This window comes from Ceratotherium simum, chromosome 17 (assembly GCF_057802395.1).
Source record: "Ceratotherium simum simum isolate JZ-2026a chromosome 17, ASM5780239v1, whole genome shotgun sequence".
NCBI classification, from domain to species: domain Eukaryota; kingdom Metazoa; phylum Chordata; class Mammalia; order Perissodactyla; family Rhinocerotidae; genus Ceratotherium; species Ceratotherium simum.
This window is the reverse complement of record NC_141916.1, coordinates 1060591-1083333: the sequence shown is the minus strand read 5'-3', so window position 1 is coordinate 1083333 and position 22743 is coordinate 1060591. Positions and strand designations below refer to the sequence as shown.

The 22743-nt window shown below is 47.2% G+C and overlaps 1 protein-coding gene across 2 annotated transcripts in view; it reads right to left on the bottom strand.

Annotated features, from left to right (window-relative positions):
- Positions 1–6578: 6578 nt before the first annotated feature.
- The window catches only part of PTPRB (protein tyrosine phosphatase receptor type B), a 108246-nt gene continuing 92081 nt past the window's right edge, over positions 6579–22743 (bottom strand). For both annotated transcript variants that reach the window (XM_014786721.2, XM_087442024.1), the window contains 5 exons: positions 21938–22060; positions 21663–21826; positions 20039–20174; positions 13762–13882; positions 6579–11916 (listed from right to left, as the gene is read on the bottom strand). In XM_014786721.2, coding sequence (XP_014642207.1) covers positions 11894–11916; positions 13762–13882; positions 20039–20174; positions 21663–21826; positions 21938–22060 — 567 coding nt within the window. In that variant the 3' untranslated portion in view covers positions 6579–11893. The remainder of the gene's footprint in view (positions 11917–13761; positions 13883–20038; positions 20175–21662; positions 21827–21937; positions 22061–22743) is intronic.

Here is a 22743-nt window from a genome sequence, read left to right as displayed (position 1 = left end):
TTGGGCTAACGAGGGGACTCTAATTGAGTTACACGGTCAGTGACATTGGGAGTCTCGAGGGAACCTCAGTATATCTTTAATCACAGGGCTCCAGCACCACAAACATAGAGGGTAATTTAGGAAGAGAGTGCCCGGGAGGTTCCCGTAATGTCCTGTACGTCAGAGACCAAGAGACACCAAAACACTGCAGTGTCTGCCTTAGCTCCTAAAATTCTCCTTTCTTATCCTAAATGGCAACTCTGTGTTATTATGAAATTCAAATCTACTCTGAAATTCAAAGAGGAAACAGATGAAGTATAAATGTGTGAATAAAATCTTCCAAGCCAAAACCAAAGTGTTTAAAAGAAAAAAAACCCCCAGAGATGTTTACTTGAGCCTTCGTGACTACTGGGTGAAGTGATGAGGCTGAGGACCTCACCCCGATGGGGTGAGCAGTGCAGTGCTGGTGTGTTTGGGGTGCGGGGTGGAAGGTTTCTGACGGGAAGGGGTGTGCTGGTGTTTGACCCCAGCCAGGGGCGAGCGGATGCCCTCCTGCACAGCATCTGCTGGTCTCTGGGGTGTGAATTACCCACTGTGGCCCATTTCCGGCTGTCAACGTGATGTCACTGAGCTCTGAGCTGGGGGGATGCACAGCAGCCCACCATCATGGGGTGTTTCGACCACACAGATACAGTGGACAAAAATAACCCCACAGCAGAGATAATAGTAAACTGTGGTAAAATAATTAGGAAGCGATGAGTTTTGAGTATTTAGTAACTTTTGATGAAGTTATAAGTTTGTATAATTTACTTTTTATTAATGCCTATCCTCAGGGGAGCCTTCTGGAGGGGTTGTCTGCCGGCTCAGCGACTTGAGCAGTTTATCTCCCTGAACCCATTTCCTCTTTGCAAAGTAGATGCCAATACAGGGCTTGTCAGAGGGGGTTTGCGAGCCCAGATCTGTCAGTCTCAAAACTCTTTGCTCTTCCAGAGAAAAGACCAACTACAAATGAGAACTCAGCCTTTACAAGATCCTCTTTAAAGTCGATTCCTTTTAAAAAGTTGCAAACTTATTTTCTGAAATGTGGTTATCCATTTAATCAGATTAAATCATCATCAAAGAATTTGATGAAATAACTTTTAAAATTTTGGTTCTTGATTTTTCATAGCACCAGAGCATAGCATGAATCTAGTGATTCAGAAACTCCAGGGTCTGTGTTTCAAGCACAAGCCTCCAGGGATTCTGATATGCTGCCTCTGAGAACCACCGGAGAGTCAGCGAGCACCCTGGCTCTGAAGCCGGATCGCCTGGGTCTGAATCCTGGCTCTACCATTTGTTGGCTGCGACCTCTGAGGTGGCAGTGTCTCATCTCGTAGGGTTTTGGGAGGATTGAGTCAGTTAAGACGTGTCAGAACGCCATGAGTGATGCTGGGTTCTGTGTTGAAATGTGTCTGTCAGTACTACATATTACTGTGTTGTTATTATCCTAATATCTGGACTCAGTCTCTGATTTTTCGCTTGGCGTCTCAGAGAACCTCTTCTCAACAGCTCACTTCTGGCAGGGAGAACAATCAGTTTCAACACAAGATGCAACAGGCAGTGCAAAATATCTGTAGATCCGGAAGTGACGCCTTGGAGGAAGGAGTCGGGGGACAAGTCAGAGGACTCATCTGTGGCAGTCTGAGGTCAAGGGAGGGTCATTGCCATTGTTTGGAGGCTTCTGGTGTAGCAAAAAATAAACTCTAAATTAAAAAAATGTCTAAAGAAGGTTATAAAAATTCACAAAATTTTGTTTAATTCACAAAGTAACGAAAGGATTTATTTAAAACATTTCTTTATAATGCATTATGGGTAGATTGATCCAGTAATGGGCCTGACTTTACAGTGACGAGAAGCCTGTCATCATCTCTCGTTCCCGTCTGCGTCTCTGGGACCCCACACTTAATTTTATCTGTAGGGAAATCAAAGGGCTGTGTCTGCGACCCTCTGTGAGGGTGAGGCCGCGGCTTACGACCTTCCTGCCCCCCTGTGTTGGTCCTGGGTGTCGGGGAAGAGCTGAGAACTATTTTGGGGGGAGAGAAAGGAATACACAAGAGCAAATGTACAGGGCAGCATCGTGCACTCCTGAGACCACAGGCGGATGGGGTGGTGCAGCAGAGACTGCCAGGTAGGAGGGGCTGCTGCCTTAGCCAGAGGTGGCACAGCCCGAGTCCCGAGGGCTCCTGGGCCACTCCTGTGGGTAACTGGGAGCTACTGGGATTCCAGAAGGACCGTGGTCCATTTTGTAATATAGAGAAATCACTCTGGTGGTGGTGTGCAGTGCCAGACAGAGGTACAGACACTGCACGGAGGACCCTGGGCCTGGCCGAGATGAGGAGACCTGAGCAGGCAGGACGGGGTGTGGAGAAGGGCTGGCGTCTGGGAGGTTAATAGAAACAGCAGCAGTTGGAGAGACGGCCGCCGGCTCCCTGTTCAGGAGGTGTGGGCAGAAGAGGCAGCTGGTCCTGGAGACTTAAAGTCCCCTGGCTTTCCCGTGGGTGTGGAGTCTCCTGCTCTCCCCCATCCTCGTGCCACACCGCCCAGCAGAGCGTGTGCACGGCCTCCAGTGCTGAGGCCCTGGGCAGCTGCTCGGATGGCACTGTCTGGGGAAATCCAGGGAGAGGAGGACTGCCCACCTCCTGGTCGAGGTCCCTTTGCTGAGCTCTGCGCGTGACCCTGTTCCAGTGTGCACTCCGCTTCCCCCGGACCCCTGATGACGAGTCGGTGCCGTCTCCCCAGATGGAAGCGCTGAGGGAGCGCCTCCTCTCATCTCCTTGCTCAGGGCTGGGGCCCTAGGATACAGTGGCTCCTCTGAGGTCCTGGCCTCCCTGTCCTTCCGTCTTTCTCAGTCTTCACGGCCAGGTGACGCTTGCTTTGTCTTGCCGGCTGGAACAGTGCTCCTGGTTCCTCTCCTTTCCCGGGAGGCTCGGCCGTGCTTGGGCCTGGCTTTGTTAGAATATGTCCCTCTGGTTGTAGAATCTCTGAGCTTGGGCGCTGCCTTTCAGGGCCCATTTCTGGCACCGTGTTTGTGGGTTCCTCTTTGTGGGGACTTCTCTGTCTTTACGTCTCCCGTTCTGAGTTGACATGCCGGTTCTGCATGGATGGTCACTGTCCCTCTGCCCTAAGGACTTGCTGTCACCCTGAGAATTCTTCAGCAGCCTGTTCCTGGGCCCCAGAGGGAACAGATGGGACTGTGTTTAGGTGACTGTGCCATCACATTTAGTCTAAAATGCCGGGAGGGACGTCAGCATCGGGGCTGATAGACTAATGAGCCTTTTAGAGTCAATAGGGTGAGGGTGGAGGGAAGTGATTTTAGCACATATGTGAGCCTGCAAACTGAGTTGAAAGCTTGAGGCCCAAAGTTGAATTTAATTTAAGCTGTGGAGGTAATCCACCTTTTCTCCAACCTCTGATACATGAGGGAGTGGTTAAGAACGCAGGCTCCAGAATTATTCTGTCGTTGATGGAAGTAAGGCTCTGACATTTGCTAGCTCTGTGACGCAGGACAAGACACTTACTCTCTCTGTGCCTCAGTTTCTTCATCTGTCAAATGGGAATAATTGTGGCCCCTGCCTTATTTACCATTGAGAGGACTGCAGGTAAGGCAGTTTGGATGCCACCTGGCTCACAATAATAATAGCTGCTGACATTTATTCAGTGCTTATTATGTGCTGGGGCTCAACACTATCACACATTCCTATCCCTCTTCTTCTCAGAGTTAGATTTGACTGACGAGAAGCTGCAGCACAGAGTAGCTGCCCGCACTCTGTGTGAGCGGCATGCTCCCGAACTGCCCGAGGGGCTTGTTGAGACACACTGCTGGGCCCGCCCCGGAGATTCAGATCCCATAGGACTGTGGGGGTGAGTCTGAGAATCTGCGTCTCTAACAAGATCCCAGGCGATGCCGATGTGGCTGTTCGGGGGACCACCCCTCGAGACGTGCTGGCACGGAGAGGAAGAGGAAGAGTTTGAGGTCAGAAGGATGCAGGGTGGAGACTGAGCGTTGGCGTGGTGTGGCTGTGGGCAGGTCACTGTCTCTGGATGTCAGTCTCCTTGTCCCCAGTAGCCAGGGTGAGGGAAGAGTTATGTCAGACAATATCCATTCAGGGTTGGCATGCAGTTGGCACGTAACAGGCATCGGCTGTTGTTCATATTCTTCCGCTAAACTTGGGGCAATATCCCGGTCTTCACTGTGCCTCTGTTCCCTGTCTACATTGTGGGGACATTCACAATCTGTGGTGTACGGCAGGTGAAGACATTAATAAGATATTAGCCCTGAGGGTTTTTCAAAAGTGAAACGCACTGTCTGAATGTCACGACTTTCGGTGACCATCCTTGAGATAAAGCACCAGCCCCTCTGGAGCCCTTCAGACAGGATTTGGAATGTCTTCCTCGTGGGTCAGATTTGAAAATCCTGCTACTCACGGGGTCGAGGGCTCGCACGGCTCCTTCCGAGTCCACTCTCGCCTTTGGTCTCGCTGCCTCCTGGCTTCTCCGCACGTCCTCCACCAGAGCAGGACAGCTCGCCTCCTGCCTCTTCCATCCGTTTGCCTTTATTTATTGCTGGTGTGTGATTCTTTCAGGTGGACAGTGGTTTCCTCCTCACCATCCGTCATGAGTAGGGGAGCAACATCTGCTTGGGTGAAGACTGGGTCAGGGGTCACTGGAAAGTTCTCTAGGAATGAAATACAGCATAAAAATTTAATTTAAATGTCTTACAAGTGGTATTTTCTGATTGAGGTTAGATTTAGGAATGTTCCCAGCTTCTGAACTTTTCCACTTTTCAAGCCTTTGGTTTCTATTGTTGTATTGTCAGCTTTTTGGGTTTGATTTTCGTTGTTGTTGTTTTTTACCTTAGCTCCTTGACAAGCCCTAAGACACAGAAGCTTCCTGGGCAACAAGAGCAGGGAGCAGGGACAGGAAACATGTTTCATGGCTAGCTCTTTCTTGCAGACTGGAAGAGGTGCCAGGTTTCTTCCTGGGGTCAAGCGCTCCAGGAGCAAAGAGAAACGTAATTTAATATTAAGATAATTTACACAAAGGCTCTTGCATCATTACAATGAACCCCGGAAAAAAAGGCAAGTTCTCTTCAGATCAACAATTCTCTACCACGATAGTAAAATTCTCCCAGGGAGATGCTGGGTTGGGGAGGTATTCTAGCAGCAGGGCCTTTGGGGTTTGTTACCCACTTTGGTGAGGAGTGAACGTTTAAATTCCACACAGGACCATCCCTGTGTGGTTTTCCCTATTACTCTATTTTCTCTATTTCCCTATTACTCAATCTTGAATCTTACACGTTAATTTTCATTCTTCCTTTATGAATGCTCCTTTTATTGGCAGCATCAGAAGCTTTGCCAATTCTTTCGAAATCCAGCCTCTTCTGGGTTTTAGGTGGTTTGATTTAATTAGCATTAATAATGTTTTATAATAGTGTTATGTTAGAAAATCATGTTTTCTCCTTTTCTATTCAACAATATTTCAGCTTTAAAGTCATGATGACTTTTGCTAGGGTAGGACTCTAAAAATGGCCTGAGATTTACCAATCTCCAGACATTATGAAACACAAAATAAGAGGGATAATCACATGGAATGTGGACAGTCCCCTGGAGGTTCTGTCTCCATGTGGGGACGGTGGTCACGTCCACTGGCTTCTGGGCAGCTTCTGATTTGTCTCTATTTACATGTAGACAGTCCTCTGTGAAAGGAAAAAGAGTAAGAGAAGGACAGGGTCCAATTCCGGCACAGCCTGATTTTGCTGTGTCGCTTCATTGTCCATCCCTCAGGGGGCCCTTCCAGCCCTAACATTTTAGGACTATGGAAGATGTATCAGCAAAATTACTAAGTGATTAGTTCAATTGTCATATTCTCTTTTTCTTTAGGAGTAAATTACACCAAACAGATACTTTGGGAAAAAAGGTCCATGCTCAGTCAAATTATTTTGTTACCCTAATTATTTAAATCCAGAAACTGTTTTAGAAATAAGGATTGGTTTGATTCAATGGTTTTATATGTAAATCGATTATTGTACATTTTTTAAGAACAAAGATTTCTGTAAGTTGTAGAAAAATGAAATGCTGGAGTTGTGAAGGACACTGATCTTTCAACTGAAATGTGAAAAAGGCAAACGGGCAAAATAATAATTCTGCAAATAGGCACAGCAGCTCCTTACCAAATGTCACACAGCAGCTAATGTGGGAAGTGCCTCTGAAGGGCGAGGGGCCCAGCTGGGCAGCGCCTCTGAGGAGACAGCAGCGCTGCTGGTGACGGATGACATTTGGTTACTGATGCACTAAGGAGCCGGAGACAAGGGTTCAGCTGGGGACACTCAGCTGGAGTCTATTACATGGACATAATGCCCTGGGTGACCAGCTCAGCACCTACAGGAATAAAGGTTACGACAACGATGTTTTTCATGATAGTGGCCTGGAAGAGTTTTCTCATTTAAAAGCAGTCACTTCTGACCTTTCTCTTGAGCAGAAGGATGATAGACCTTGATAAATGAGAAACAGGTGAATGAAGACAGGACGCTTCCTTCAACAAACAGCAGTTTTATTCCTGTGCTGGTGAGAAGGTGCATAAGATATCATATGGATTTTCTGACCACGGTTATAAGTATGAAATATATTAAGCAAATACATAATTTAAATAGAAAGACCAATGAAGTTCTTTGTTCAAATAGAGTTGGTTAGAAAACAATATTGTGGGGAGGTGTATAGTATGAAAAAATAGAATCATCTACTGCCATTTTAAATAACCAGATTTGCAGAGAAAGAAGACATGATATTAAAATCATAAAAGTGCTCTATTATAGAACATAATAAGTTCAGCTGCTGGATTTCTTTACATTATTTATTTAAGCTTCACCTTAACCAAGGAACAGCCAGATGACCCTCCATGGACAATGGAGGTGTTAGACTCTGACCACCTAACATCCAAAGTATTGGGTCAGATGCATTTCCACTCAAAAAGTGTACATTGAATGCCTATGAGCACTACTTTCTACAACATAGGAGTAGAGAATAAACTCATAAAGACTTGGTCGTTGTCCTTGCAGAATTTATACGCCTAATGAGTCCCGCGTGGAAGACCAGCGATCAAGGACTCCTCAGGTTGAGAACATTGGCGCACCCGGCTGTCAGCATGGCTGAGGCTGGGAAATCTCACAAAGGCCACTTCGGACTCTCCCACCAGCTGCAGATGGGACACACTCCAACTCTGCTCCAGACTCCTAAAGCCACAGCTGTCGGTGCTCCTTTCTTGTTGGGACGCGTGTCTACTTACTCAGCTGTTAAAACACAACACTCAAAGGTAACGGAAAGCTTGCTCTTAGGATGAAGACAGTATTACTTCAAAGAAATTACTTAAGGCAAAAAACAGCCGTAATTAACCTTTCTTGTGAATGTTCTAGAAGGGATACATTACATTTGTCTGATATTATTCACAGTTTGAACAACTTATTTCAGTATCTTATATAAGATCAAATACATTGGCATATAGGTTATAAAAATAATCTTTGGTAAATCTGTTAATAGATCTCTTTTATTTCCATTACATAAACCTCTATTTTAGGAGCATTCACCAACAATTTCCTTATTTCGTGAATGTATCTATATAGACAATCTTTTAAAAAATAAAATGTCTTATTTTTGTTGCCTGCATTTATTCCTAGGGAGCCTCCCTACAAGTCAAGAGTATTCTTTAGGCAGAAATATTTCCATTGCTAGAAACATTTTTAGAACAGAACAGATTTTTGCTATTATCATGGCTGCATCAAATGTTACCCTGCATTTTAACTAAAACGGCCAAACATTTCCAAAGGCATCATCTACAGGAGAATCTACTGGAGAATCTACAGTAGTGTGTTTGGAATTCCAAACTCAGTCAATTGAGTCAAACAGCTGGTCAGTCTCAAAACTAAATGAGTCAATTCAGCTGCTTAGTCAGCTGAGTCATCTGGCTGTCGTAGTTGAAGTGGACCCCAAAGGATGGTACGTCCTGAGACAAACACGACATTTTCAAAGAACAGTCTGGACACACAGGAGGGATGCTGTTTGCTCTTCCCAATGACGTCTGGTTAGATCCGCTTTTCAAATATTTTCCCTTCTTTGCATCATTTCACTTGCTTTCTGCAGCCATGGTTTACAGATTTTCCTTCCAGGTGAAACATCCTTTGAACACTTGATGAGATTTGAAATCTCAGGTTAAAAATACGCAGAAACTTCACAGGTCACGTGGGCTGATCATGGCTATTTCCACCCTAACTCTTCAGGGTGAGGGAGGGTTGAGGGCTTGCTCACAGCCACCGAGGGGAGGCTCAGCCATTCCTTCCTGCCACTCTGTCTTGACTCATCACTTACTTTCATTTCCTTGGTGAAATGGAGCCCAGAAAGTCCTTGCACTGCCACCTCAGACAAGCAGCTGATTACCTCTTGTTTCCACCAGGCCCACGTGTGTGAACGAAAGCTCTCGGGCACCCCGGAGTTGGGGCTCAGAGGCTACCTCGATCTATCTTGCAGATCTGGCGGGTTGATGACTTCAGGATCCCAACATCAAAGACCCAAAAAAGCTAGGTAAATGGGAATTTAGTATATGGCCGGTGATTTTCTTGCAAAAGGTAAAGAGAGTGTTTAATATAACAGCTGGATCCTGAGACTAAGGAAGAGAATCAGAGTGAGAAGTACAACATGGGAGTCTATTTTTGTTTTCTGGACATCTGCTTAGTGGTTTCATGTTATTTTCACATGTCATTTTGGGCTTTGATCCAAGAGGTAATAGCAAAATTAATTAAAGACCTTCCCAAATAAAACTGTCCCCATAATGTCTGTGTGCTGTGCCGTTTTAGTATTTAAAAGGAAATCATGGTCATTTCTCCTATAACGTGGAGCCTGAAGACTATGTGATACCAATGGGAATAAGGAGATGAGATGACCGGAAAGTAAAATCACGTTTGACTGGGAAAACAAACGTATTCAAAAGGGAGAAGGGGACAAGCAGCGAGAAAGAGAGACTCAGAAGTGTTAAGAGACAGTGGATGACTTAGGTCAAATACATGCAGGCCGGACAGGGAGACCAGCCTTTGAAAAATCTGACTCAGGAGCTGAAAAATTGGCTGGTGTCCAGAGAACAGAATGATAACATGAAATTGATTTAATGGGTAGAGATTAAAGGAGGTAATTATAAAGAACTTGGATAAATAATTATTAAGATGCAAGACAGGACTCTCGCAAGATTTGATAGCTCAAAAGCATTTTGAAGACTCGGTGATTAAAGCGTATGGCACAGTGGACAGACAGGATGCCCACCTTGATGGGAGACGGAGTGTTTACCAAGACATCAGGCATGATGGAATTAAATTAAAATACATCCAATTGAGGTGAATGTCAAGGAAACCTTTTCTTTTTCCTTCCTAAATTTAATAAATATATAAACTAGATTATGTATTTAGTCTTTGGCAGTGGCGGGAGGGAAGATACTGAAATATTTGTTGCTAAGGAGATTTAAAATTAGACAGGTTGAGGGTAGGAATAAGTATTTCCTGGATTAGACGAAAAGGACATAACAACAGTTTTCCCTTGTCGAGTCCATTTCCGTAACTCTGATAGCACCCCAGGTACGTCAGGGTATGTGAGCGCTATTTACTCTTATAGGTTGTAGGTTTTTTATGGTTTTAATTTGTGGTTTGTGCGATTAATTGCTCTCTTATAGATCAGTGGTTTGTACTGAAGCAGCATCGTTGGAAGGCTGCACTGCCCTGGGCCGCTCTGTTATTTCACTGCCCGCTGAGGCCCTCTTTCAAGCTTAACTGAAAATAGTAACAACCTTCGCTTAGTATTGTGATGCATTCTCTTGATTGAGTAAAAAGGTGGAGTTTCCAGGACAGGGCCTGGCAGGTTGCAGGTGTTACTAAAACTTTTCTGAATGAATGAATGAAAAGCCAAAAGTGAATTTCTCTTTCTGTGGATTAATGTGCTTTGTGCTGAGCAGCATTAGTTTGCAATTCTGTTTGGTTTTCCTCTTGCTTTTTCTTTCTAATGCAGGAAAGTTCTTCCTAGTGGACACCACATCTCCTCAGTCTCTGACCTCTCTTTTCTCCCTGGGGGCATGTCTGCCACCCTTACAGATGTGTTGTTCCTTTCCAAATCTGGAAGACCCACCTCGTTCCCTGAGACAGGATCCGAGCCCGACAGTCGTTTCACAGGGGCGTTGAGCACCATAAACCTGGGACACCCAGGATTCCTTTTATCACTCTCCACAGTCATTCCTACAAAGTCCTTCTGTTTTTATAAACTTCAAATAGCTCTGGAAATTTTTCCGGTTTGGGTGGAGACTTACACAACTATAATGAACTACTTTAGATATATTTAACGCTTTTCAATTACTATGCCAATTACACTCACTATATTACTTATGAGACTTTATGTATGCAGCAGAAATATATACTTTGAAAAGAAATGTACTCTATCTGCAAATGAAGCTGTGAGATCAGCAAGCTTGATCCCTAATTCTTAAGTTTATCACAGAGAAATTTGTAGTGAGAAGAAGGCAAACATGCCTGGCTCATTTCTCAGGTGGCCATGAGGGTTCTGTACAGACGCCTTTCAGATGTTCCCCAGGAAGACTTCGAGCCAGACCTGGAGGAGGGCAGTGACCACGTTCCGACTCTGAAATCTGTTGTAGTCAAAACAGCACAGAGACTGGACATAAACCTGGTAGGACGTGGTGACTTTTCTACTAAATGCAGCTTAAGGGACTACTTGATATTTGACCTCGATGATTTACTAAAAAAGTTTTTTGGAGAATTTTATACTAAGCACCTCTGAGTTTTCGTCTTCATTGTTTGGTTTTTCAATGAACTAGATATGATGTTTGTAGATGTTTCTGTGACGATGTTGACATTTGGTCCTCTGATCAGGAGTTTAATCTGCCACCACCATCTTTTTTTCATGGGAAAACCAAGTACGATTGGCCTAATTTCGACTTTTCTGGGAACGCAGCCCACAAGCAATCAGACAGAGGCGAGTGTGTGCACCTTGACCGGCACTGTCACTGTGGCAGGGCAGGCAAGTTCACACGACACACTCCGAAGGCAGCGAAACATCTCGTCACTGTGGGTGGGGCTCTGCATGTGGACGATGCTTCCAGTCAGGGTCCAGGCCGCTCCCCTCTTGAGACAAGGAGTTCATCACTCGGGTTTGGACCCTTCTCCATCAGAACCTCAACCCTGCAGCCAGGACTCCACAGCAGGTTACATGGCCCCGAGCTGACCAGGGCGGCTCGAGCCTCTGGCAGCAGAAAGGGGAGAGACTAACTGGTTGAGGCACAACCACCTTCTTCAGCTCTGGGGCTGCTTACCCGCTTCCCCTCAGTCCTTTTTTGACTGTTATATTTGCCCAGTAGCATCTGGGTCAGCTTTGGATGCCAGGATCCGCAGGGCAGCAGGGCAGCACGGCCGGCTGTCCCAAGTGCCTTCCGCCTGGCCCTTCCTCCTGCCCAATAAGTTTCACGACAGGTACAAACCGTGGCCCCAGGGGCCCTCTGCAGCTACCTCCACACACGTCACCAGCACTCCCGTCACACAGGCCAGCCAGTTTATGCTGAACAGCCCATGAACACGTCAGTGTGGAAAAATAGCATCATATAAAGATTAACATCAAACATTGTGAAAAATACATATTTACAGAAGAAACTACAAAATACAACTATGTACAATAATCTCTGTTACCTTTAAATTACATAAATTCTTTGGCATTCTCCAGATTAATAAATTATACATAGTATCAACAGAAATAGCTGGCACCTCTGTAGGGCATGAAGCAAGTCTGTAAGAAAGTCACACAGTGAATAGTTTTTATCCAGGAGATCTTCAGACACATTCTCAATGCCTTGAGTAGCCCGCGTCTGGAAGGAAGGACACGGTGATTAGAGATTGTAGCAGGATGTGTCACAGTTGTTTGTTCTGTTTATGAAAATCACAAATGGAAAAGACTAGCAGAAACGACCAAAGCTCAATGTGGTTCAGGATGAGGCCGTCCCTGTGGGGCCAGGTCATTCCGTCAGAACCACAGATTATGAGAACTGGAAGGGACTAGGGATTCTGTCCATCCCCCTGGTTTTACAGATGAGCCCACAGGCCCAGAGAGGCAGAGTAACTCACTCAGGGTCACACAGCTGGATAATGCTAGTTAGTTCCAGAGCCAGGACCTGAATCCTAACTTTCAGATGCTTGAAGCTAACCACACCACAGTTAGCTTCTTTCAGGAACACCAAGATTACTCTAAAAAGAGACTCTCAAACATTTCAAAACAAGACAAAGGAAACTCCAAGATCCCCCAGAACCCCCTCCTTCTTAGAGCTTCTTAAAGAATCTGACATGCAAAAACCTTAATTTACTATACAGATAAATTAGGGGGTAATTATTTACAATACAAAAGGATTGTCTGATTTACACAGGACTCCTTTAAATAGCAGCTCTCACATGTGTTTGTGCTTTACAGATTATTAACTATTCAGCATACTGGCTGGTGGGTGGGTACAGAGGGTGCAGAGAACTAAATAAAATTGAAGATCATTCAGAAATGGACATAAAATAGCTCTGAAATAATGTTTGTCAGAAAAAAGTGATCTGATCTATATGCCCACGTGGCGAGGGCCTGAGACCTCTGCCGACAGCTGTGCGAGGGTGCTGTCTTGAGTGGATCCCCAGCCCCCTCAGCCTTCAGGTGACTGCAGCCCTGGCCAGGGTCTTGACTGCAACCTCCTGAAAGACCCTGGGCCAGAGCCACTCAGCCCGAATTCCTGATCTACAGACACTGCGAGATAATAAACGTTGAGCTAAGCTGCTAAGTTTTGGGGTAATTTGTTAGGCGGAATAAATAACTAATACAATGTAACTTCAAATGTGCAATTAGCCTGCGTGATAAGTTAGGTCTTAGTGATGGTCCAGAGTAGGAAAGGCGTGTGGACCCCTCAAGTCAAGTAATTACTGTCTGATCAAAGCAGTGCCTTATAAAGTTTATACGTTTTTTCTACTGAATATTTCATTTAAAAAGTGCTACATGCTTGTTCTAGAAAATTTAGAAAATACATAACATGGAAGAAAAATTATCATTTTATTGCTCAGAGAAATTCGTTTTATTATTGTGGCATATATGTTTCTAGTCTTTCTTTTCCCCCACGTATTTTTTTTGTTCATTTTGCATTCTGCTTTTCTTATTTATAAGCATATCCATATTATTATAATTTCCTCAAAAATATCATTCTTCATGACTGCATCGTATTCTACTCAGTGCATGCAGCATGGTGTACTCAGTCCTCTACTGTTAAACATTTAGGTTTTCCCACTCAAACTGTTAACTATGAAAAGCTGTCCCAGTACTTGGGGTGGTAGTGGAAATACTGGCTGACAAGACAGGAACATATCAAGGACCTCGATACATATGGCCAAGTTCTCCTCCAAAGGGATTTTATAACTGAAGCTCCCAGCTATGATTTCAAACCACTCTCCCAGGAAGGGCTCAGAAAAGGAATGTTAAGCAGAGTCCTCACGAGAAGGCGTCCTAGGCCAGGCTGGCTCAGTGCCCGTTGTGGGAGTCCCTCCCAGTCTCTGCTTCCCCCCTGCTGCCCCTCGTGAGGCCTTCCCTTGAGCCTTTGGGAAGAAGGGGAGATGGTGGTGCATGCTGGAATGGTTTCCAGACCCACCGCATCTTGGCGGATGGACGTGCAGGTCAGTGAGCAAGCTCCTACCTCTGAGGTGCTCCGGGTTCACGTTCTCATAGATGGGGAACAAGGGGTTCTCCTGCTCGCTCCGCAGCCGCCTTGCCCTGAGGACGTCCCTCACACACTGGTGCAGGTAGACGTACTGACACTGAAAGAGCAGAGACCGTGTCAGAGGAAGGCAGGTTCTCAACATCAGAAAGCTGAGGGACTCCCACAGACATCAACAGAGATGGGATTCGTGTGGTCAGCAAATTCCTGGATCACCACTCACGAATGGTCTCTAGGACGTAGAAGAGTGCGTGCTCTCTGTGATCACTGAGAAGAGAGTGATGGTGACCGGCAGAAAGGAGGTGTTTCTTCATTCTTTACGTGAGGGCATATTTACAGAGTATGTTCTCTGAGTGCCTACAACTCTGTCTGGCACATGGAAGGTCCTCCACGAATATTTATTAGATAGATGAATGAATGCCAAACACTGTGCTATGCATGTTACATAAATTGTCTCATTTGATTATTCTGACAACCTCATGAAGTAGGTATAATCATCTGTATAAACAAAGACTCAGAGAAGTTCAGTAACTTCCAAGGTCACAAAGCTAAGACCTGGGACCCCAGGATTTGATCCTGGGTGTGTGACCTCGAACTTCATGTTCTTCTCACCTCACCAGTTTTCTTAGATGCATCCTAATTTCACTGCTTTACTGAATGAGAAAATCATTTCATGGCACACCCTGTTGTTGTGTTTCCTTTCTTCCGGCAGTGTAGTGAGAAAAAGGAGGTGTGTACTGGACCCCACTGGATGGTCAGCACTTTTAGAGCAAAGCCAGGGTCTTGTCCACCTTGGTTCTCTCAGCCTCTGAGTCTGGCTCATGGAGGAAGCTCAGAGGTGTTGGCTGACCACAGAGAACGACAGGGGGTTACACGTGAGGACAGACTCACCTGTCAGCTACCTGGGAGCTAACTGCTTTCAAAATAGAAACAAAACAGAAGAGTCAGTGTTTTGGTGACGAAAAAGTCACCACAAAGACTTCCACTGACAACAGATGCTCAGCCACAGGCAGCCAAGGCCCCTTCCTTCCTACCAGCTGAGGAGTCTAAGGCGGGAACGCATGTTCTCGTAATCGCGGTGCTCGGCCTGGGGACCCCTCAGTCACACAGCAACTGCCCAGAGCCCAGGGGAGAGGCTGGGGGAGAGCACACGCCACACCAGGGACCTCGGGCTCTCAGTCTGCCTCCAGCCACTGGGTCGGAATCACAGGGTCCTCGGATCTGTCTCCCCGTCTATAAAACGAAAAGGCCAAGGCTCTTCCACAGCTAACATCCTTTGACCGTCAGAGGGTATAAGACTCTGGGTTGCTGTCAGTTAGATGGATGCTGAAACCTTTCCTGGACACTGTGATTACGGTGATGAGTGTGGTCAGCTTCAGAATATTTTAAAGGTTTGAGAATCAAAGAGAGACTATGAGATCTTCCTCACAGACGATCTTTACAAGTGGGCAAGTATTTATTGTCATGAGTTGGCACGTGGCATTGCCCCTGACTGGAAGCCAGCCTGGTCATCGACTCATGGGACTTCATAGTGTGGGTCTGGTATAATCATTAGATTAGGACATTTCAAAGAAACAAATCCATAATAAGTGAGGCCTGCATTAATCTTAATAACTGTTCTCCCTATTTCTGCTCTCAATCTGGGGTCACTTGTACGAGTGTTTTTTGACACCTCGACCTTGAAGATCCGAGGAGGGTGCTGTTCTGCAAACGGTTGTTGGTTGGGCAGTCGCTTCTCCCCATCCTGAGAACCAGCCACCAGACTATGCACTGACGCTTCCCTGTGTCCTCTCATCCAAAGCGTAATCCATGTTTTCGGTTCTGGGATGTCAGGGTACTGTGGGACCTTAAGGTTCAGCTGTGAGTGAGCTCTGTGCTGTGCCTCATTAATAAATTCTCCAACAACAATCCACCATGGGTTTTGAAACGTTAATATTCATTGATTTGCCTTGTCTTAATATAAATTATTCTTTTCCCAACAGAATGTCCCTTTGAAAATGATTACTACTAAAACCTTCATATTGTTAACGAGCTTCCCATTTTATTCTTAATGACAAGTAGACAAAGTCTAATATAGGAACTTCGGATCATAAAAGATCATTTTTTGCTCTGTTCAGCTAACTGGTGAAGCCTCAGTTCCATTCAATTTCACCAATAGTTGGAGTATTAGGTAATATTTCCTGGATTCTACTTATGGCCTTTCAAGGTCCCTGAGTGCACAGCAGATATGGGAACAAATACCTATAAGGTGACAATCACAGGATAGAACTGTGTACAAAGCTTCACATAAGAAGAAGCCATCAGGTTCACTTTTGGGGAGGAAAGTATCAACTCCAGAGAAAAGGTGACATTTGTAAGAATTTGAACAAAGAAGCGGGACATTCCAAATGATGTGTATGACCTGAAGCGCACGTGTATTCTGGAAACTGAGCTGTCTAGTGTAGCTACAATGTAGGATGCGTGGGTCATGGGGAACCCCCAGGACAGCTCCCAAATGGGCGCTGAGATCCTTAGTCCTACAACATCCCGCTGTTTCCTTCTCACGAGGCAGCGAAAAGGAGGAGGACACACTGGAAACTCCCCTGTCCGACGCCTCTTCGCTTAGAAACCCTTCCTTTTCGATACATTTATCAAAACTTGTGACGACCTGCGACCCTTCGTATCCCAAGTGAGGTGGGATAAAGTTGAGGCTGGCCATCCCAGTGGACCCAGAAGAGTAATACAAGGGGTCAGATGTCCTTCTATCTTTGCTGGAACAGTCGCCTACGGGGCCCAGTGGTGACTCACGCCCCTCTGCTCTCACTCCCAGTACCAAGTGGGCCATGCCAGCTGGGGCCAGGGCTCCTGAGACTGCAGAAGGAGCCCACCTTTGGCAGAGCCTTAAAGCAAGACAGATGATATCTGGATGTTGTTTGGGATTTCGTTTGATAGAGAAAAAAAGGAGAAAGTTTCTATCTCACTGCAGTTTTATTTCATCAGGATCAAAAGAGTCAAAGCAGATTCCGGCTCAGGAAGGGGACTCTCCTTCGTTTTGTCAGACCTAAGACAACGGGGGTGGGCAGGGTTGTGACAGGACACTGCAGATGTAAGCTGGGGCCAGGTTACTAAGAGGCTCATGAGCAAGGAGAGAGTCGGAACTTCATTTCAAAGCCGTGGAGATTTTTAAGCAGCAAGGGCAGTGGCGGAGAGAATAACAGAGCAGAAGGTGGGAGAACAGACAGGACTCAGTGACTGCTGGACGTGGGGGCTGTAGCAACAGAAGTCAGACCCCCGCTCGGGCAGGAAGGGGCAGGGCAAGAGGGGCGGCAGCGTGTCCCCGGGGGCCGGAAGCAGCAAGAGCAGCAGCAGCGTTTGTGGAAGGACAGACGTGAGTTCGGCTTTAAGTTTCCTGAGTGTGAGGTGCCTGCAGGCCTCCAGGTGGAGGCGTCTGGAAGGCAGGGACGTAGGGGAGGATGGATGCACAAGGTATCTGAAGCCATGGGGGTGGAGGATGTCCCAGGGAAGGAAGATGGAGAGAGAGAAGAGCAGAGCCTTGGGGAACGGAAACAGGAAAACGCTGAGGAACAAGAGCCATGGAATCTCCAGAGGGGCCAGGGAAGAAGGAGGAGCTACATCCGCGCAGAGGAAGGGGAGGTCGGCACATGCAATTACCACGCCCGGAAGGCGGCCAGTGACAGTCACAGCAGAGAGCCCCGGCTCTTCCCCACGTGTCTCTCCAGAGTCCCGGGCGGTGTACAGGAGTGCTTCACGGCCCGGGAAGCCCTGACAGTCAGCAGGGAGCCTGAACACACGCACACACACACGCACGCACACACGCACACGCGCGCACACGCACACTCACACACTCGCACGCACCTCCAGACTACTTCAAAGGTTATCACCTCCTCTTCCTAAAATTACAAGTTAAGTACCATTTGAGTTTGTGGAAGTGACAATAAACTAACAAGGATACACTGATGCTGACTTTTTAGCAACATAATTGTAGGCTATCTGCTCATTCATTTAGCAGGTAAGATGATGTGGGGACAGAGAGAAGGACGAGTGTCCCCCACCCCGGGAACTCGTGGTCTGGAGGAGAAAGCTGAAGGACAGCAGTCATGATGCGGTGTGAGGTAATAACGCCGCAACCCTTAATGAAGCGCAGAGCTACGCAGCCATCTGCCCAGGCCGTGAGTGAGGGCCGAGGGGAATGCTGCAGTGACGGTCACCGTCGACGTCATCAGCACTGAGAGACCTGACAGGAAGTGATGCCACAGGAAGCACTCAGCACCACTAGGAAGCACTCAGCACCACCGAGAAGCACTCAGCACCACCGAGAAGCACTCAGCACCACTAGGAAGCACTCAGCACCACAGGAAGCACTCAGCACTAGTAGGAAGCACTCAGCACCACTGGGAAGCACTCAGCACCACTGAGAAGCACTCTGCACCACCAGGAAGCACTCAGCACCACAGGAAGCACTCAGCACCACTAGGAAGCACTCAGCACCACCGAGAAGCACTCAGCACCACTAGGAAGCACTCAGCACCACTGACAAGCACCGTGGGGCTAACCAAGAACCTGAACTTAATTGAGCCTCGCGATCTAAGGGCTGCCAACAAAAACCATGGGGCATCGAGGAAGACATCACCCCCGACAACAAGCATCAGCCACATCCTGAATGTGGGAAATCAACGGACAAAACACACTGGTTTCTTTAACAAATCAGTGTCACAAAAACAAACGGAATTAGATTAAAAGAGACGTGAAAGACACTCAACCAAATGCAATGTGTGAACTTTGGGTTCTGATGCAAGGCACGTATAAAAAGTAATTTTTGAGATAATTAGGGATATTTAAACACTGACTGGATATTAGATGATATTAAGGAATTATGGTTAAAATTGTTAGGTGTGTCAATGGCATTGTGGTCATTATTTTAAAGAGTCCTTATCTGTAAAATACATATATCCACAGTATTTCAGGATGAAATGGTGTGATAATAGGGTTTACTTTAAATATTCCAATGAGGTCGTGGGGCAGGGGAACCGCACTTGTGGGTGTCGATGGAAGAAGAACCAGAATGCTGATTATCGTAGAAGCTGGAGTTTGAGTAGGTGGACGTTCATAATACGTACTATTTTCCAAGTTTTATGTAATTTTTAAAATTCCATAATAAAATATTCAACATGTGGTGCAAGGATTGTTATAATGGAAGTACTCCTGGCCCAGGACAAGGCAGTGGCAGAGGATCCTGGTGTGGCCGTGACACCAGTGTTCTCCCAGCCGTGTCACAGAACACGAGTTCTGCAGGTGTTAACATGTGCTGCCCAAGAAGAGAGTTCACGGGTCATGTGGTGTTGGGAATGGGGGGTTCAGCAGAGCTCAGGGGACGCCCCATTTGTGGGGCACTCCCCTGAAGGTGTCGTGTGTCCTCTGACTGCAGGAGGGAGAGGGGTAGGACAACCATTCACCTGGTGACCACGGGAACCTTTTCTTTCTCATGGAGGATTCTGCAGAGTCACTTGGGCAACACCAGGGCGAGAGAACTCGGGCTTGGGAGGCAGTGATGCAGGGGTGACAGGCGTGGTTTGTGGGGCACTGACCTGACCCTGGGGCTGTGGTCCTGAGGGCTGGGACTCTCTAGAGCAGGGGTCAAGTCCCAGCTTGGCCTCTTCTCAGCCTGCAAAGCCCTTTAGCCCCCGAACCTCAGTTTTCTAGCCTGGAAATAGGAAACCTCTCGTATCTGGTTATTGTGAAAATTTAATGAGACAACATGTTCAAAAATGCCCTGCAAATGTCAAAGGACGGTACAAATGGAAGCATTTGTCCTTCACAACCAACATACACACCCTCAGTGTCTCCAGAGACGGGGTTACAGCTAGGGCGGCTGGAGGAGGAGGTGGGACTCCGTTTCCTCTCTGCTGATTGAAGTTCTCGTGCTCACTCACCAGCCGGTCTGAAAACCACCTTCAAGGTGGACTGGTCTGGCCCTTTTCCCACGTGTATGCATTGATTAAAAAAGTCTATCTTTCTTCCTATCCACCTGAGGAAGATGGGCCACCAGCTCAGTAAAGATGAGGGTACCCATCGTCCTCAAGGTCACTGAGACTGTTTTAAAGTAACGATTCCTAGAAAGCATGTATATTCAGTTCTCTTTCTCTCCCTAATGAGCCCTGGTTATTTCTACTTGTCGGATTAAAGCCCTGGGCATTTTGCGGGGAGGAGAAGGCGGGGGCAGGGAGACCGTCTGTGTCCTTCAGCCTGTGACTCTTACCTCGGTCTGGACCATGTGCACCCTGTGAAGTCTTAGGTCGTGCACAGCTCCATAAATGTCCACGGAGTCCTTGGAGTCTAACTGCTGGAGGATTCGGTCCAAGGCGATGAAGGTTCCGGTCCTGCCCACACCAGCACTGGAAAACACATCGAAGGAAGACGCAGCTTCTTTATTAAACTGGGCTTTCAAGACTCAAGCACGATCTTTCCTTTCCCTCCAAGTTACCGGAGAATGTAGGACTTCTTTCTCTCCTTGTGCTCTCTCAGAGCAGTATCACCTGGAGACCCAGCTTGCCCTCTCTTTCCTCAACCCCCGCCTCCCAGGGAGGACCACCCTGCACTAGGTGTGCATCATTTCTGTGTATGTTTTTATACTTTTCCTACACACATGTGAATCCATAAAAAATATATTCATTTTATGTGTCAAAAATTTACTAAAATGGTGACATGTTTCATGTATCCTTCTGCCAACTTTTCTGCTCAATATTATGTTTTGAGATTTTCCCATGCTGTTACATGTAGATCTAACTTTAACTACTCTACAGAGTTCACAAACCACCACGATCCACACCCTACTGGTAGACAATGGGATCATTTTTAGTTTTTCTCTATTAAAATTGTGCTGCAGTGAACATCATTGTGCACGTGTGTGCAGATTTCTCCAGGGTTGATATTTAGGGGCAGAACTGCTGGATCGTAGGGTGTGAACACCTTCAGTGTCAGGAAGGATTTCCAAATTGCTCCCAAAAGTGATTGTACAACCTGGGGATTTCTGATGCACATATTTACAAGGAAAAGAAGAACCGTTCTCCAGCGGTCCTGGGTGAAAACGCCTGCCATTCTTCAGAAAGCAGGAAGCTCCTGAGTGCCTCCCGTTCCTGTTAGAAGCACCAGGTTCCAAAAACACATAGAAGCAGGTCCCCCGGGAACAGAGCGGACTGGGAGAGAGCGAGCGCATCTGACATTTCTCTCACCCCTCATTTATGAATGCCCGTCAGGGCTAGCAAAGCATTGCTGCAAACATTAGTTAGCTAAACCCCAGGCTCCCCAGAGAGAGAGAGAAAGAGAGACTGTATGTTAGGTTGGTTTTATGGACATACCGTCTGAAGCAAAGAGAAGTCAAGAGAGCTGGAATTTAAGAGCAGAGTTGGTGCTGTGGGTGGCAAGTGCCGCTCGACCTGGAGGGAGGTCTGGAGCAGGGGTCCTGAAGGATGGTTAGGGTAGACAGCTGGAGGGGAGAGAGAGCAGGAGGCGAGAACCAGCGTGTGCAGCCTCCTTCCCCACTGGGGTGGGAGGGGGGTTTCTGGGAAGCTGGACTGGGGGTGCAGGTGGGCCCAATGATGGGTGGCCTGGAAGTCACGTATGGACTTGGCATTTGTACAGTAGGAAAAAGAGCCAGAGGGAGAGAGAAGGCTGGAGAGGGAGGGTGAGGGGCGAAGGAGAAGGGAAGGTGGGAAGGAGAGTCAGCGGGAAGCAGTGAGGCTGTGAGGAGAGGGAGAAGGATGTAGTCACATCTTTGGGGCGAGGCAGGCCGGTCGGCACAAACCCTGCACCCTCCAGCTCCCCTGCTCAGGCCTCTGGTCAGACTCCCAGCTGCCATTTCTCGGGTCCCAGGCCCTGAGTACCTGCAGTGCACCACGGCGGGCCCGGCCCCGGGGGTTCTGTTGATGTAGTCTCTGACGGTTCTCACAAACTGGATCAGGGACTGCGTGGTCTCCGGAACCCCGTGGTCTGGCCACACCGTGTAGTGAAAGTGGCGGATGAGTCTGTGTGTATCGAGCTGTTCCTCCTGTAGGAGCAGAGAGGAGAATCAGAGGAACGGCCCCGGGCAGACCTTCAATGTGACGGCCGTCCAGGCGGGACTCAAGCTGCGTTATTACATGAAGTCAAATGAACGTACGCTGCATATCCTGAACTCCCGGATGGTCCACTCGGGCAGCACAGACTCCGAGAGCATCTGCAGGATGAGGTCCCCGTAGTAGAGGGAATCCTGGTCCGCTGGCCAGTAATGGTCACACTTTACCTAGAGGAAGACAGACAAAGAGCGAGTCCGGAAACATGACCCCTCTGTGGACCTGGACATTCCCTCCTCGAAACGTCTTCCTGAGTGGGAATCCAGGATCAGCTGCTGCAGCCAGCTGACCATCTGCTTTGCGTTGACCTGCTCCTGCCCAGTGCTCAAGCTGGGCTGCTGCTGCCAGTGAAGGAGAGGCAGTGCACGTGGATCCATTGACCTTCCAGGCACAATGTTCCGTGGCTTGAGTTCTGTGGTTGACTTCCTCAGCATTTCAGTTCCACTAGCAGATAAACCATGTCCTACAAGGGCTCTTTCTGAAGAAAGATGGAGCTGGGCAGAGGGAGGCATTGTCCTCCTGGCCCTGTTTGGTTCATATTCGACACCACCGCCCTAACCTGGACCAAGTGCCACATGCCAAGTGGTCTTGGAGAAGTCAGACCATTTAGCTAAGCTCACATTTACAGGCAGTGAGACGAGAAAGAGGATTGTGAACACAGATTGACTGACTACAGATACTGGGCACTTGACACACAATCTCTCTTTTAGTCCTCAAAGGAACCACATAAAATAAAGGATGATAAGTGTATTACAAGAGGTTTGCTTAATTTGTCCAGATAACTATTTCACTTTGTGTCTGCTGGTCACTTCTCCTGCTTTCCTAAGAGCAGGGCTGAGCCAATGACTCTGGC